Here is a 17,284-nt window from a genome sequence, read left to right as displayed (position 1 = left end):
GAACTAATTATGTCTAATTTTGGAATAGATGGATGAGTAACAGCATAGTTTAAACCCTTTGATAATACCAAATTATAATATAACTTTGATAATACGTCGAAACGTTAATAAATATCATTTTTTAATAATATTGTGGCTTATTTCCCATTCTAAATAGTTAAAATTTTATTTGTTAAATTTGCAATTTTTAAGGATTTTTAATTTTGCAGCTTAGGATATTGATTTTAGAGAAAAACTGTTTAATAGAAAGTTGTAGTAAATTAAAAAACGTACAATTTGAGGTATGGTATGTTTAATTTCGTTATTTGGTTATTACAAAACAGCCTGCGAAAAGTCTAAAATGACCGTTTTTTACAACTGCATTATTTATTGTACAAATAATTTTTTTTATTTTTTAAAGCGTTAAAATGAAGATCTGTCAATTCCAAACATAAAAAAAAATTGTAAAGCCAGATTAACGAATTTGTTGCTTAGATATTATAAATTGTTTATCCCAAGAGGTCAAATGTCGAAGGCTATAACTTTTTGAAAAAAAAAAATCGTAGAGAGTTGGTGAAACATCCAATCTCCTTCTAAAGAGTTATATTTTTATATTATGATGTAAATAAATGCGTAAAACATTTTTAAACCTCTAATTTTTGGGGTTAAAAATAAGGAGGCAAATTTCGTTATAAATATTTAGAGCTGAAGCGGCCCTGTACATCCTATGAGTTTTTAACTTACAGATTATTGTTGCTGAAGATGAAACGAAGATTTATAAAAAAATAAAAAATTTCTACGACCAACTGAAGCCGAGATAATTTTTGGGTTTGAAAATAAGGGGGCAAATTTCGTTATAAACATTTAGAGCTGAAGGGGGCCTGTACATCCTATGAGTTTCTAACTTACAGGTTATTGTTGCTGAAGACGAAACGAAAATTTATAAAAAAATAAAAATTTTCTACAACCAACTGAAGCCGAGATAATTGTTTTTTTTTTCTTCTTAAATCGTAGTGCCTTTATTTATAACAATTAAGAAATTATTTTACAGTCATTGACTAAAGAAAGACTTATATTATCTTAAAATAAAAATTATTATAAAATATAATTACATTTAATTATTAAAAATTATTTTTAAAGTCGGTGCTTTTGCAAGCGGCCGAATTTTGCAAATCGCCCGGTTCGCTTCAAATCCGCGCGCTCGGAAAATTTTTACGTAACTTGTATTAAATTTTGACAGAAAACAATTTAATAATATTTTACCATTATAATATACAGTATATTTACCACTGTATTTGTTTTTCTTGATAAACTTTTATATGTGAAATCCAAAACGAATAGTCACTACAAGAAGAAAAAGTTTTATATTGTATATTAAAGTAAGAAGTAACATTATTATTATTTTATTGACATATTTAACAATGAAAAAATTAAAAATATAGTTATATATTTTATATATATGTATCATTTTTGTAATATTATTTCTTCAGAAATGAAATTTAACATATAAAAGTTTATCAAGAAAAACAAATACAGTGGTAAATAGACTGTATATTATAATGGTAATATTATTAAATTGTTTTCTGTCAAAATTTAATACAAGTTACGTAAAAATCTTCCAAGCGCGCGGATTTGAAGCGAGTCGGGCGATTTGCAAAATTCGGCCGCTCGCAAAAGCACCGATTTTTAAAATAATTTTTAATAATTAAATGTAATTATATTTTATAATAATATTTATTTTAAGATAATATAAGTCTTTCTTTAGTCAACGACTGTAAAATAATTTCTTACTAATTATAAATAAAGGCACTACGATTTAAGAAAAAAAAACAATTATCTCGGCTTCAGTTGGTTGTAGAAAATTTTTATTTTTGAAGTTATACTTCTTTACCGGCGATAGAGGGTGATTTTTTTATATATTAAAACCTATCAGCCCGGCGCATGCGCATTATAACTTTGTTCTGATTGGATGTTCAAATGACATGTCAAAAATTATCCGATATGGCAGCTGTGGTTTGGAGGTAAAGGTAAAGGTAAACAAATGTATAATATATTAGTTTTATTGTTGTGGGGACAGAAACAAAAAAGTTTATAATATTGTAGTGACTTTTAAATAGTTTTTAAAAGCAACAGGTACGTAACAATTGTTAATGTATCATAGGTATAAACCTACCTATTTGATCTGCCAAAATACATAGTATGTAATACTTTTATTTATATAATTTGATTACCATCAAAATTTCTATCAATATTCACCTAATATATTGTTTTTTACTCTATGTTTTGTTGTATTTTTTCAATTCTAAATCATTTCAATTCAAAATTAAAATAATTTGATCAATTTTCAAAATATCAAAATATCACAAGTTTAATCCGTTTAGTTAGTCGATCTTCGTAATTAATGACACATCGTGTCTGTGGCTAAGCGGAGAAGGCGAATGAATTCCAATACCAACCGCTGTTATCAGCGCTGGTTCGAGTCCCAATAGAAACTTTCTTTTTTGTTTTTTTAATACATTTTATGATTGTAAGTATATTTATTATATAATTGTATTTTCAGAAAATACGTATTTACTTAAAAAATGTTTCGACAATTAATGTTCAGACATCATTTGTGGCTTGTTTAATGTGTTTGTGTGTGTTTTATTCTTTTATTATTTTAATTTTTGGCACTGTTCTAATAAAAATGTTTGAGAAGTAGTAAGTATAAATTAGTTTAATATTTAAACAAAATATAAATAAAAAGTATATTAATTTCGTTTAAATCATATAATAGAAGTATAACTTCTTACGTGCGTACAAAGTACACACACATTCTTTTTTTATAAATCTTCGTTTCGTCGTCAGCAACAATAATCTGTAAGTTAGAAACTCATAGGATGTACAGGGCCGCTTCAGCTCTAAATGTTTATAACGAAATTTGCCCCCTTATTTTCAAACCCAAAAATTATCTCAGTTTCAGTTGGTTGTAGAATTTTTTTATTTTTTTATAAATCTTCGTTTCATCTTCAGCAACAATAATCTGTAAGTTAAAAACTCATAGGATCTACAGGGCCGCTTCAGCTCTAAACGAAAATTGCCCCCTTATTTTCAAACCCAAAAATTAGAGGTTTAAAAATATTTTAAGCATTTATTTACATCAGAATATGAAAACATAACTCTTTAGAAGGAGATTGGATGTTTCACCAACTCTACGATTTTTTTTCAAAAAGTTATAGCCTTCGACATTTGACCTCTTGGAATAAACAATTTATAAAATCTAAGCAACAAATTCGTTAATCTGGCTTTACAATTTTTTATGTTTGGAATTGAAAGATCTTCATTTTAAAGCTTTAAAAAATAAAAAAAAAGAATGTGTGTGTACTTTGTACGCACGTAAGAAGATATTCTTCTATTATATAGGTAATTTAAACGAAGTAAATATACTTAACAGGTTATTTGTATTTTATTTAAAAATTAAACTAACTTTCTTATCTACCACTTTCAAAAATTTTTTATTAAAATAACGAAAAATAAAAAAAAAAGTGTGAATCGTCTAGGATTAGAACCCACGACCTTCCGTGTGCTTCGGTTCTCTGTCCCACCGCTCTGCCAACTACGCCAGCGAACCACTTGAATCGACACGTAAGTTTCGGATATAATTACACAACACGGCGACAAAATGTAAAATTGTTATGCCTACATATTTTATTATTTTACTACAGAGAAACACAAATCCAAAAACACAAGAAATATAATAAATAATACATTTCCTAAAACCACTAATATATTCTTTTAATGACTTATTTGCACGGTTGCAGATACATACATACCTATCTTGAAAGATTAGCAATGAACTGTCAGAACTACATACTGTCAGTGTGCGCAGGCGCGCGGTTCATGTATAATTTTACCCTCAATCGATTCGCCGCTAAAGAAGAATATCTTCAAAAAATTATTTGTACAATAAATAATGCAATTGTAAAAAACGGCCATTGTGGACCTTTCGCAGGCTGTTTTGCAATAACCAATTAACGAAATTAAACATACATCTCAAATTGTAGGTTTAATAATTTACTACAACTTTCTATTAAAAAGTTTTTCTCTAAAGTCAATATCCTAAGCTGCAAAACTAAAAATAATTAAAAATTGCAAATTTAACAAATGAAAATCGCAATAAAAAAAAGCGCACAATATTATTGGTTACGTTTTAGTAGAAGTTATTCCTGGCATCGTCCTTTACAACACCTGATAGGTTTCAAAAATTCCTGAATTATATCCTGAAATCGACCTATTTTTCACCCACAGCCTGGGGTATTAACAATAAACAAAAACCATGGTGATCAGCAGTGGCGTGCTGGAACGTTTCAAGCGGCCCGGTGATTTTATAGAAAAAGCGGCCTCCCATCTTCATTTTACCTTCTATTATCAGAATGTTTTATTCGTTATTTATAAAACAAAAATACAAAAATATAAATTATTTTTAAATCAAACATAAAACTTTGAATTCAATGAATTTTTTTTAAATTTGCTATATTTTTTATTTCAGATACCATAATTTCCTGAATAAAATAAATATATATGAATTTAATTTAATTAAGATAAAAGTAAAATGGAATTTTGAGAATTTTTAATTGTGTCTTAAGTTGAATTTTAGTAAATCAATTATACAAGAGGGTACAAAAATACAAGTACAATGCAAATACTTTAATTTAACAATATTTAAATGTTAATACAAAGCAATAGTCTAAACATACCTAATTTTACAATTATTTTATAAAATAATTAACTCTTGATCAATAATTTTCTCATTAAAGTAGATTTTTGAGCAAATTCGTCGATAATTTAATAATTTTTAAGCTCATACAAAGCTCCTTTTCTATAGCCATTAAAATAAAATGTTTCCAAGTGATCTTGTGTTAAGGTACTTCTTAACCGATTTTTTATATATTTCAACGTTTAAAAGCTTAAAAAAAACAGTAAATCCTTTATAAAAGTTATATTTAAAATCCCTAAAAAGGGCTGCATCACAATCACAGAACTAGTTTTCGACTGGTTTACCAGTCATCATCAGTGCTTACGTGAAGTTTACATGCTAACCACCAGTCGAAAACTAGTTCTGTGATTGTGATGTAGCCCTTTTTAGGGGTTTTAAATATACCTTTTATAAAGGATTTACTGTTTTTTGTATTACATGGTATACAGCCAACTACAGGAAAACTTTTTCCTTGTGGATTGTTTAAAAGCTTCTTTCGCAAGATACTTGGGTCATTGAAAGAATTAATAAATGCTTATATACTATATTTAAATTTCGATAAGCACACTGATACAAGTTCTATATGGTTTTACTTATGCAAAACAGCGCAACAACAAGCTATACAATCTTTACAGTTTTTAGTACTACACAGAGATGAAGTTTTCACGGTATCAACAACATTGTCACTTATTACTTCGTGTTCATTATCACTTAGATTAACAACATCATCTTTCATATTTTCTGTAGACTGAAAATATTCATTATTAACTCGATCTTCTATAATTTCAGTATTTTGCAAAATCCTATTTTTTAATACAATCCATTTATTAGAAATATCCACGAGTTTGTCTTTAATTGCAGTAGCAGATATGGCAGGATAAAAATTTCTTAATTTTTTAGTAAATGATTTAAATGCCGTTAAAGGTATACCATTTTTTATTTGTATCAAAATTCCTAGGATGTAGAGTGCTTATATCATCATAAAACGATGTGTCTTAACAAATCGTTTTTCGATAATTCCAATAATTCGGTAAAACATGTGCAAGATGTTTTTCCATTTTTATATTGTGCAGAGTACATATGAATTAGATGTTTGAAGGAAATTGGAAAACCATAAATATACTTGTATGTATGAAAATAAATATTATCTGTATCAAATCCTTTATATGTGTAGTGAGTCATTCATTTTATTTAACTGTATTTTACAATTAAAAAATATTTAATTTTGTTACATCTAAAATTTTTTGTGAAAAAAACTTATTCGACCGGCCTCAAGAGGTCGCAGCCTCTCGGTGATTGCACCGATTCGTTTATATGGCCAGCACGCCACTGGTGATCAGTAAGAGGGGTAAAGTCGTAACAAGGATCTAGATAAAAAATGAAGATATCGAACAAGTGGACAAAATAAAATACTTGGAGTTTGGATCACGGAAGATCTAAATCCGAAATCAGAAATTCGATCAAGAATTGGGCAATCAAAAGCAACCTTTTTAATGATGAGGAAATTTATAAGTAACCAAAAACCAAAGATTTAAGAGTAAGAACATTAAAGCTATCTTATAGGTATACTACAAAAAAAAAAAAGAAATTATGTAAGAAATTTTATTAATAAATTTAAGGTTCTTTAAAAAAACTCAAATTGTGTCTTCTAAAGGAATCATGAGAAAGTGCCTTTACTAACACATAAATTTAGTGCCTACAGAAGAATATGACTGCACTAAAAAGAAGACAAACAGGGCCGTCCATAAGGGCGAAGACGAAAAACAATTGACAATACTGAAATTACTAGAAATATTAGTAATAATATTTTAGTATCTTGTAAAATTGAAAACTTACCTATCGTAGGTAATTATTAAAATAGCAGTTAGTATTACTTTGATGCCAATAAGTGTACGAACCCTTATTCTCTCATTAACCTGAACTGTTAGTCCATTCACTGACGGTAAAATATTGCAAAACCTCCGAATTTTAGAACAGCTTAGATTTGACATGAAATTTGACATACACATAGCTAACATGTCAAAGAAAAAAATTGATATTGTATAGACGTGTGCTTTTGCCCTGGTGGTGAGTACCACACCTTCTCAGATTAAGTCGATACTTTTCCGAGTTATTTGCGAGTGAATAAATATGTTCATTTTTCAATAAAAAAAAAACACGTTTTTAAGGCGTTTTTCCAAATAACTCAAAAGTGAGTATTTTAACGAAAAAACATTCTTGGGAAAAATTTTGAAAAAAAGCATTTTTTTTCAAAAGTGCAATTTTTTTTAAACCAATTTTTTTTTAATAATCACTTTGAAACAATAAAACTTATAGATCATATAAAAATAAATAAATAAATTGTAAAGCTGTAACGATTAATTTCATTTGGGATGCTAATTAAGCGGAGATTTTTACGATTTTTTTTTATAAAAAAAAGGTACCAACTTTATTTTTAGCGTAAGTGGCTTACTTTTGATGCTAGAAACATTAAAAAAAACAATAATAATAAAGCTTTTTCTAAAGACTTTAAAAAAGTTATGATGAGTTTTACTCGAAAAGTGCTTCATTTTGTGGTTATCTCAATTTGAAATATGTATTCGATTTGGAATTTGACTAATAATAACCCATTTTCCACGAGCTACAACTCTGCCTCTACTAGGTCTACTGACTACATGCATACACAATTTTTTCATTTTTTTATAAGCTATATTTTTGATAAGAAAATTGTTTTCAATAAAATACACACTTTTTGTGTTATTTGCAAAAAAAAACAGACTAAAACCGTGGTTTTATGTTGTTACTCGCAAATAACTCGAAAAGTATTGCCTTGCGGACTTATCTTTAATGTATATGTTTTTCTCCCCGAAAAAGGGTGGTACTCACCCCCAGGGCAAAAGCACACATCGACGCAATATCAGTTTTTTTCTTTGATATGTTAGCTATGCGTACGCCAAATGGCATGTCAATCCAAGCGGTTTTTTAAAATATGGAGCAAAAACCGTGAGTAAACGGACTATCACTATATAAATATCTGTTCTCTGACAGTGTAATCGTTGTTTTTTGTAAATATTTATAATAACTTATCAGCATATTACCTTCATGCTGCTGAAAACTAAGAGCAGGTAACTGAGAGATACCCAGAAGGCCATGCTAGAAATCACAAGGAGAGACAGAATACCAAATAATATCACCAAGCAAAGAAAAAGAATCAAAGACATAGCAGAACATGTAGCAAAAAAGAAATGGAAATGGACAGGTCATGTGGCAAGAACACCGAATAAAAGCTGGACTAGAAGATGACTGGAATAGCGACCGCGGGCGGACAAACGAAGCAGAGATCGTCCACCAACGCACTGGAGTGACGATGTAAAAAGAACTGCCGGCAACTAAATGATGGTAGCTCAAGATAGGGAGACATGGAGAAAATTAGAGGAGGCCTATGTTGTTCAGTGGACGATAACGGACGATAACCTTACAACAGTATGATGCAACCTTTAGTACTTAATAACAACAGTCTAGAGATAGTTGAATCGGTGAAGTTCTTAGGGCTTATTGTGGATAAGTCTCTAAAATGGAACTTGCACATTGATGCCTTACACAAAAAATTAAGTTCTGCTTGTTTTGCGCTAAGATCAGTTGCTACGGAAATGAATTTGTCAACATCTAGGACCGTTTATTATGCCCTTTTTGAGTCTCATCTTCGGTACGCCCTTCCATTCTGGGGTACGTGTTGTGCGACTCAATTTGAGCGTATTTTTAAACTACAAAAGAGAGCTCTTCGTTACTCCCTGAGACTCAATAGCAGAGTTCATTGCCAAGAATTCTTTAAAAAATTTAAAATATTAACTCTTCCTTCTTTGTTTGTTTTTGAATCCGTTTGTTTAATCCGCAAACATGCATCAGAAGGTCCAGAGTGACCCACTCACAACTATCCCCTTAGAAACGTGGAGCATAATCTTTATCTGCCAACCCCACGGTCTGCGCTGGTTAAGTGCTCTATACTATACAATTCGAGAAAAATGTACAATCACCTGCCATCTAACATCAAATCTATTGCAGCATTTCCCGCTTTTCGCAAGGCCTTGAAAGCTTATTTGCTGGAGAGAGCTTTTTATACAGTGAATGACTTTTTTATAAACGATTTGAATTCAGCAAATTGACTTGCAGGATTATTACTTTCGAGTACTTTTATACATATTTGCAGCGGCATAGAACTTTTGATTTACTTTCTCTTTCCCTTTTCTTCGTTCGCCTTCTTTTTGCTCTGACGTTGTATACATATTGTTTGCAAAATTTTTAATTTTTTAATGTGTACTTAATAACTATAAAATTATATTAAGTAGTATAACTCACGCCATTTACTTGGTGTCTGTTTCTGTTTTTGTTTTGTTTGTAGTTTTTTATTATTTTTTGTTTTTTATTGTATTTTTTTATTTTGTATAAGCTTTGTCCACAAATTGGTAAAATTTTTTGACAATAAAGCATACCTTACTTACTTACTTACTTACTTACTAACGGCTAGATTTTGATGATGTTACTTTCCTAACACATAACAAATAGTTTGTAGGTATACCGTATACCGATTCACTAAGTTGCAAAAACTACTTACAAAGGGAGGAGGAAAGGAGCGCTTAAAATTACTTGCCCCGGGGCGCTTGAAAGCCTTGGCGCGGCCCTGAAGACAAACAAATCTGCGAATATAATAAAGTTAAATACCTATGCGTCTCTTAAGATGCAAAAGTTCGCAACCCACAAATGGGTTTTTGTGCAGTATAAGTAGAGTAAAAAAACATTCTCTGCATGCGCAAGTCGTTGGACCTAAATGGAGAATTGTTGATTTAATATCAAGGTGTTATTAATACCTTCATACTAAATCAATAATTCTCTATTTCAGTGGTAAGAGCGCCTACCTTTGGATCGAAAGGTCCGAATGGTCGTGAGTTCGAATCTCACCAGGGTCAGGAATTTTTCGTTTATTATAAATTAATAAATGAAAATAGTTTCTGTCCTTGTGGGATCGGTATTCACTGTACGTCTCTTTGCAAAGACAATGACGTCAACTTTGCAAAGTAACAAAACACTTACTCAACACACACACTACACATGACACTAGGTACCTAACTGCAAAAATTCACCGTATCTACCATGCCAATGGCCATTAGTTGTCAAGGCATTAGCTAAATAAAAAAAAATAAAAAAAGAATGTGTGTGTACTTTGTACGCACGTAAGAAGTTATACTTCTATTATATGATTTAAACGAAATTAATATACTTTTTATTTATATTTTGTTTAAATATTAAACTAATTTATACTTACTACTTCTCAAACATTTTTATTAGAACAGTGCCAAAAATTAAAATAATAAAAGAATAAAACACACACAAACACATTAAACAAGCCACAAATGATGTCTGAACATTAATTGTCGAAAATTTTTTTAACTAAATACGTATTTTCTGACAATACAATTATATAATCAATATACTTACAATCATAAAATGTATTAAAAAAAAACAAAAAAGAAAGTTTCTATTGGGACTCGAACCAGCGCTGATAAGAGCGGTTGGTATTGGAATTCATTCGCCTTCTCCGCTTAGCCACGGACACTATGTGTCATTATTTACGAAGATCGACTAACTAAACGGATTAAACTTGTGATATTTTGATATTTTGAAAATTGATCAAATTATTTTAATTTTGAATTGAAATGATTTAGAATTGAAAAAATACAACAAAACATAGAGTAAAAAAACAATATATTAGGTGAATATTGATAGAAATTTTGATGGTAATCAAATTATATAAATAAAAGTATTACATACTATGTATTTTGGCAGATCAAATAGGTAGGTTTATACCCATGATACATTAACAATTATTACGTACCTGTTGCTTTTAAAAACTATTTAAAAGTCACTACAATATTATAAACTTTTTTGTTTCTGTCCTCACAACAATAAAACTAATATATTATACATTTGTTTACCTTTACCTTTACCTCCAAACCACAGCTTCCATATCGGATAATTTTTGAAATGTCATTTGAACATCCAATCAGAACAAAGTTATAATGCGCATGCGCCGGGCTGATAGGTTTTAACATATAAAAAAATCACCCTCTATCGCCGGTAAAGAAGTATAACTTCAAAAAATAATTCTCTATTTATTGGTGATTTTCGCATGCAGAAAATGTTTTTTGTGTTCCTGTGGAAAAAGTTATTTGCGGGTTGCGAGCTTTTGTATATTAAGCGACGCTATGTCTAAATGACAAAACTCGATACACATAAAATGCAATGAACATTACCGGGAACGGGAGTTCTCGCCAGTGGCGCACAACACACTGCATGCGACACTATATACACACACACACACACACACACACACACACACACACACACACACACACACACACACACACACACACACACACACACACACACACACACACACACACACACACACACACACACACACACACACACACACACACACACACACACACACACACACACACACACACACACACACACACACACACACACACACACACACACACACACACACACACACACACACACACACACACACACACACACACACACACACACACACACACACACACACACACACACACACACACACACACACACACACACACACACACACACACACACACACACACACACACACACACACACACACACACACACACACACACACACACACACACACACACACACACACACACACACACACACACACACACACACACACACACACACACACACACACACACACACACACACACACACACACACACACACACACACACACACACACACACACACACACACACACACACACACACACACACACACACACACACACACACACACACACACACACACACACACACACACACACACACACACACACACACACACACACACACACACACACACACACACACACACACACACACACACACACACACACACACACACACACACACACACACACACACACACACACACACACACACACACACACACACACACACACACACACACACACACACACACACACACACACACACACACACACACACACACACACACACACACACACACACACACACACACACACACACACACACACACACACACACACACACACACACACACACACACACACACACACACACACACACACACACACACACACACACACACACACACACACACACACACACACACACACACACACACACACACACACACACACACACACACACACACACACACACACACACACACACACACACACACACACACACACACACACACACACACACACACACACACACACACACACACACACACACACACACACACACACACACACACACACACACACACACACACACACACACACACACACACACACACACACACACACACACACACACACACACACACACACACACACACACACACACACACACACACACACACACACACACACACACACACACACACACACACACACACACACACACACACACACACACACACACACACACACACACACACACACACACACACACACACACACACACACACACACACACACACACACACACACACACACACAACACACACACACACACACACACACACACACACACACACACACACACACACACACACACACACACACACACACACACACACACACACACACACACACACACACACACACACACACACACACACACACACACACACACACACACACACACACACACACACACACACACACACACACACACACACACACACACACACACACACACACACACACACACACACACACACACACACACACACACACACACACACACACACACACACACACACACACACACACACACACACACACACACACACACACACACACACACACACACACACACACACACACACACACACACACACACACACACACACACACACACACACACACACACACACACACACACACACACACACACACACACACACACACACACACACACACACACACACACACACACACACACACACACACACACACAACCACACACACACACACACACACACACACACACACACACACACACACACACACACACACACACACACACACACACACACACACACACACACACACACCACACACACACACACACACACACACACACACACACACACACACACACACACACACACACACACACACACACACACACACACACACACACACACACACACACACACACACACACACACACACACACACACACACACACACACACACACACACACACACACACACACACACACACACACACACACACACACACACACACACACACACACACACACACACACACACACACACACACACACACACACACACACACACACACACACACACACACACACACACACACACACACACACACACACACACACACACACACACACACACACACACACACACACACACACACACACACACACACACACACACACACACACACACACACACACACACACACACACACACACACACACACACACACACACACACACACACACACACACACACACACACACACACACACACACACACACACACACACACACACACACACACACACACACACACACACACACACACACACACACACACACACACACACACACACACACACACACACACACACCACACACACACACACACACACACACACACACACACACACACACACACACACACACACACACACACACACACACACACACACACACACACACACACACACACACACACACACACACACACACACACACACACACACACACACACACACACACACACACACACACACACACACACACACACACACACACACACACACACACACACACACACACACACACACACACACACACACACACACACACACACACACACACACACACACACACACACACACACACACACACACACACACACACACACACACACACACACACACACACACACACACACACACACACACACACACACACACACACACACACACACACACACACACACACACACACACACACACACACACACACACACACACACACACACACACACACACACACACACACACACACACACACACACACACACACACACACACACACACACACACACACACACACACACACACACACACACACACACACACACACACACACACACACACACACACACACACACACACACACACACACACACACACACACACACACACACACACACACACACACACACACACACACACACACACACACACACACACACACACACACACACACACCACACACACACACACACACACACACACACACACACACACACACACACACACACACACACACACACACACACACACACACACACACACACACACACACACACACACACACACACACACACACACACACACACACACACACACACACACACACACACACACACACACACACACACACACACACACACACACACACACACACACACACACACACACACACACACAACACACACACACACACACACACACACACACACACACACACACACACACACACACACACACACACACACACACACACACACACACACACACACACACACACACACACACACACACACACACACACACACACACACACACACACACACACACACACACACACACACACACACACACACACACACACACACACACACACACACACACACACACACGAAATTTTCGATTTTCTAATTCTGACTGAATTAAAAATTGGGCCAAATCCCATCCTAAAGTTTAGGAACAGATTCGCCCATTCAATGCCAACCATTCATTTTGGTCCAAGGGTGTGGATTTTACGGCCCTTCCCATTTAGGGTCTGTTTTTCGTTCTCGTCCCCAAAACTCCCAAAAATTTTGAAAATTTAAGTCCGATCTTTGCGGCTTCTAATAGTAGTGATCATTACCTTTCCAACGCATGTCTAATTTTCATGTCTAAATTCCATTCAAAAGTTACCTATCTCAGAAATATGACTCAATTTCTATTTAAAAAAAGAGAAAATGTGGATATGTATGTATGTATGTGTGTGGAAAAGTTAAACCGATCTGAATTTTTTTTCAGTGTTTCAAGAGGGTATCAGGGCCGATTCAGAACCGGTTTAATTTGTGACTTTTGACCACCCATAAGGCAGCTATAGGACTGGTAAATACAAAACGGCATATTTTTTGGGGGTATATATATTAAGTTCAAGAAGAGACAGGAGAACGGCAAATACACCAAATTAATAGCCGTTGAGTTGAGCTTTCAAATGGTGCCTTAGCGGTCAGGATCAGACATACACACTGCTCAGTAAAGCCGAAAAACTGAAAAACTAAACTTTGAAAATTTTGGTTTTTCAACAATTACTCAAAATTTCAACCTACGAATTACGCTAATAACTGAGCGTTTGTAGGACAATTCTAGACGCGTCTAACGTTGTATACCTCATATCTGGGAAAATTAGAATTTTTAAGTTATAGGCTTTATAAGTATGATCAAATCTATTTCCTATGGGAAAAATGGTTTTTCAAGCTCAATAATTCCTGTAATACCTTCAGTTATCATACTTGACTTTAGATGCATCAGATACTACTTGTCAATACGTTTTAAACTCATGTTTAGTGATCAAAATCGTTTAAGCCGTTTAGAAATTATCGAGCTCCAAAGCTATAATCACTTTAACCATTATCGCCGAAATTGACCATCCCAATATTTTTTTCAATCTATTTTGAATAGAAAAAATCTAGTGTACATTCGATGGACAAAAAGAATTATATAAAAAAAAGTATTAGGATGGCTGTGATATGAACTCGGATATTTCTATCAAAAGTTTAGTGTCATAACCACTAGATCATTTGTGAGATAATGCGACAAATGCGACCATTTATAACGCTTAACGTTTAAGTAATCGAGAAACATTACATTCAACTTCATACATTTAATTTATAAAAAAAACTTCTTATAAAAGAATAAAAAACCGCTAAACACCGTAAAATTAGTGGCGCATAAAATATTCCAGCTACAAAAGAGCTGATATGAATATTACGTGCCGCGTAAATGTATTTTCATTTTGAAGGAAAATAAAATTCTAGTTTTATTTTAAAAGATTTTTCCATAATATTTGCTAAATTTTAAGTAGAACGCGCCACAAAAGAGCTTCAAATGCAAACTGTATCAAAGTTACTCTTTTGTGGCGCGTTTTACTTCAAATTTAGCAAATATGGAAAATCTTTCAAAATAAAACTAGAATTTTATTTTGCATCAAAATGAAAATACATTTTCGCGCCACGTAATATTCATATCAGATCTTTTGTAGCTGGAATATTGTGTGCGCCACAGCGCCTCATTTTTACGGCGTTTAGCGGTTTTTTATCCTTGTATTGTATTTACCTGTAATCAAACAAAGCCACATTGTCCATGGAAGTCGTTTATTTTCTGATTTGGTCTCCATGTCATTTTCTTCAATTTTCTCCATTTCTCCTTTCATAATAAGCTAGCTGTAAGCTTTACTTTTTAAGATAATTTTTTGCAACTAGTACATTTTTATTTCAATGTATTACTTTAATACCGAAAAAAAACCAATAAAAGATTAAGGTTAAAGATCACTATCACTATCACTACATAAAATACACTGATAATGTAAAAGCTAATTAATTTTGCTCATAACCGTACCCTCACCAGGACCAGACGGAGATATTTTACTAAATTTCATTTATAGATGGTATGTCCGATTCGGCATTCGTTATCTGTGAGGCTCTAGAGATGCAGGCCGATCTTCGCCAGAAGTCTATTTCCAGTCCGAGCAATTTCTGTTCTGTTCGCTTATTCAGTTGCTAGATTTCACATCCATAAAATACCTCGCTTTTAAAGATGCTATTGCTGTTTTCTTTTCTTTTGATATGGTTTTTGACCAAAATAGTGAGCTCAAAGCTTCTATTACTTTCTTTCCCATCATAATTCTTTCCTCTATTTCGAATTATGTTCTTCCACTTTGTTGGATTCTCGTTCCAAGGTATACATAATCAGAGCTTGGTTGGATAACCATATTATCCTCCAGTTGTGTCTCATTTTCTCTCCTCCTATACACATATATTATTTGGTTTTCTCTATTATATTGATGTACAGATCACATTCTTTTGTATTCTCGAAACAGCCGTTTTGTCATAAATAATAGATCATCTCTATCCTGAGCAATCACTACCTGATCGTCAGCAAAATGTAGTGTGTATAGAGTGCAATAGCAAGTGCTTCATCTAAAACTTTCGGTCTCGCTAGTTGTAAAGCTTTCTGTAGTTCACTATCTTTCAGCCCATTGAAGGTATCTACTGCAATTTCTTCTAAAACGCTGTCTGGCACCTCCGGATAAGCCAACCGCACCACACGAGCCACATCTGCTTCAAATTCTTGAAGATTCTCACTTGATCGTTGA

The 17,284-nt window shown here is 34.6% G+C and overlaps 1 protein-coding gene across 3 annotated transcripts in view; it reads right to left on the bottom strand.

Annotated features, from left to right (window-relative positions):
- The window catches only part of LOC114349347 (uncharacterized), a 94,926-nt gene that overhangs the window by 59,370 nt on the left and 18,272 nt on the right, over positions 1–17,284 (bottom strand). Inside the window, exon 3 of one of the 3 annotated variants that reach the window (XM_050648105.1) lies at positions 4,011–4,195. The exons of the other annotated variants lie outside the window; for them this stretch is intronic. Within the exon in view, the coding sequence (XP_050504062.1) occupies positions 4,162–4,195 (34 nt within the window). The 3' untranslated portion in view covers positions 4,011–4,161. Of the gene's footprint in view, positions 1–4,010; positions 4,196–17,284 lie in introns of those variants that run through there. 3 annotated transcript variants of the gene reach the window in all.

Source organism: Diabrotica virgifera, chromosome 4, assembly GCF_917563875.1.
Source record: "Diabrotica virgifera virgifera chromosome 4, PGI_DIABVI_V3a".
NCBI classification, from domain to species: Eukaryota; Metazoa; Arthropoda; class Insecta; order Coleoptera; family Chrysomelidae; genus Diabrotica; species Diabrotica virgifera.
This window is presented reverse-complemented; position numbering and strand designations above follow the sequence as displayed.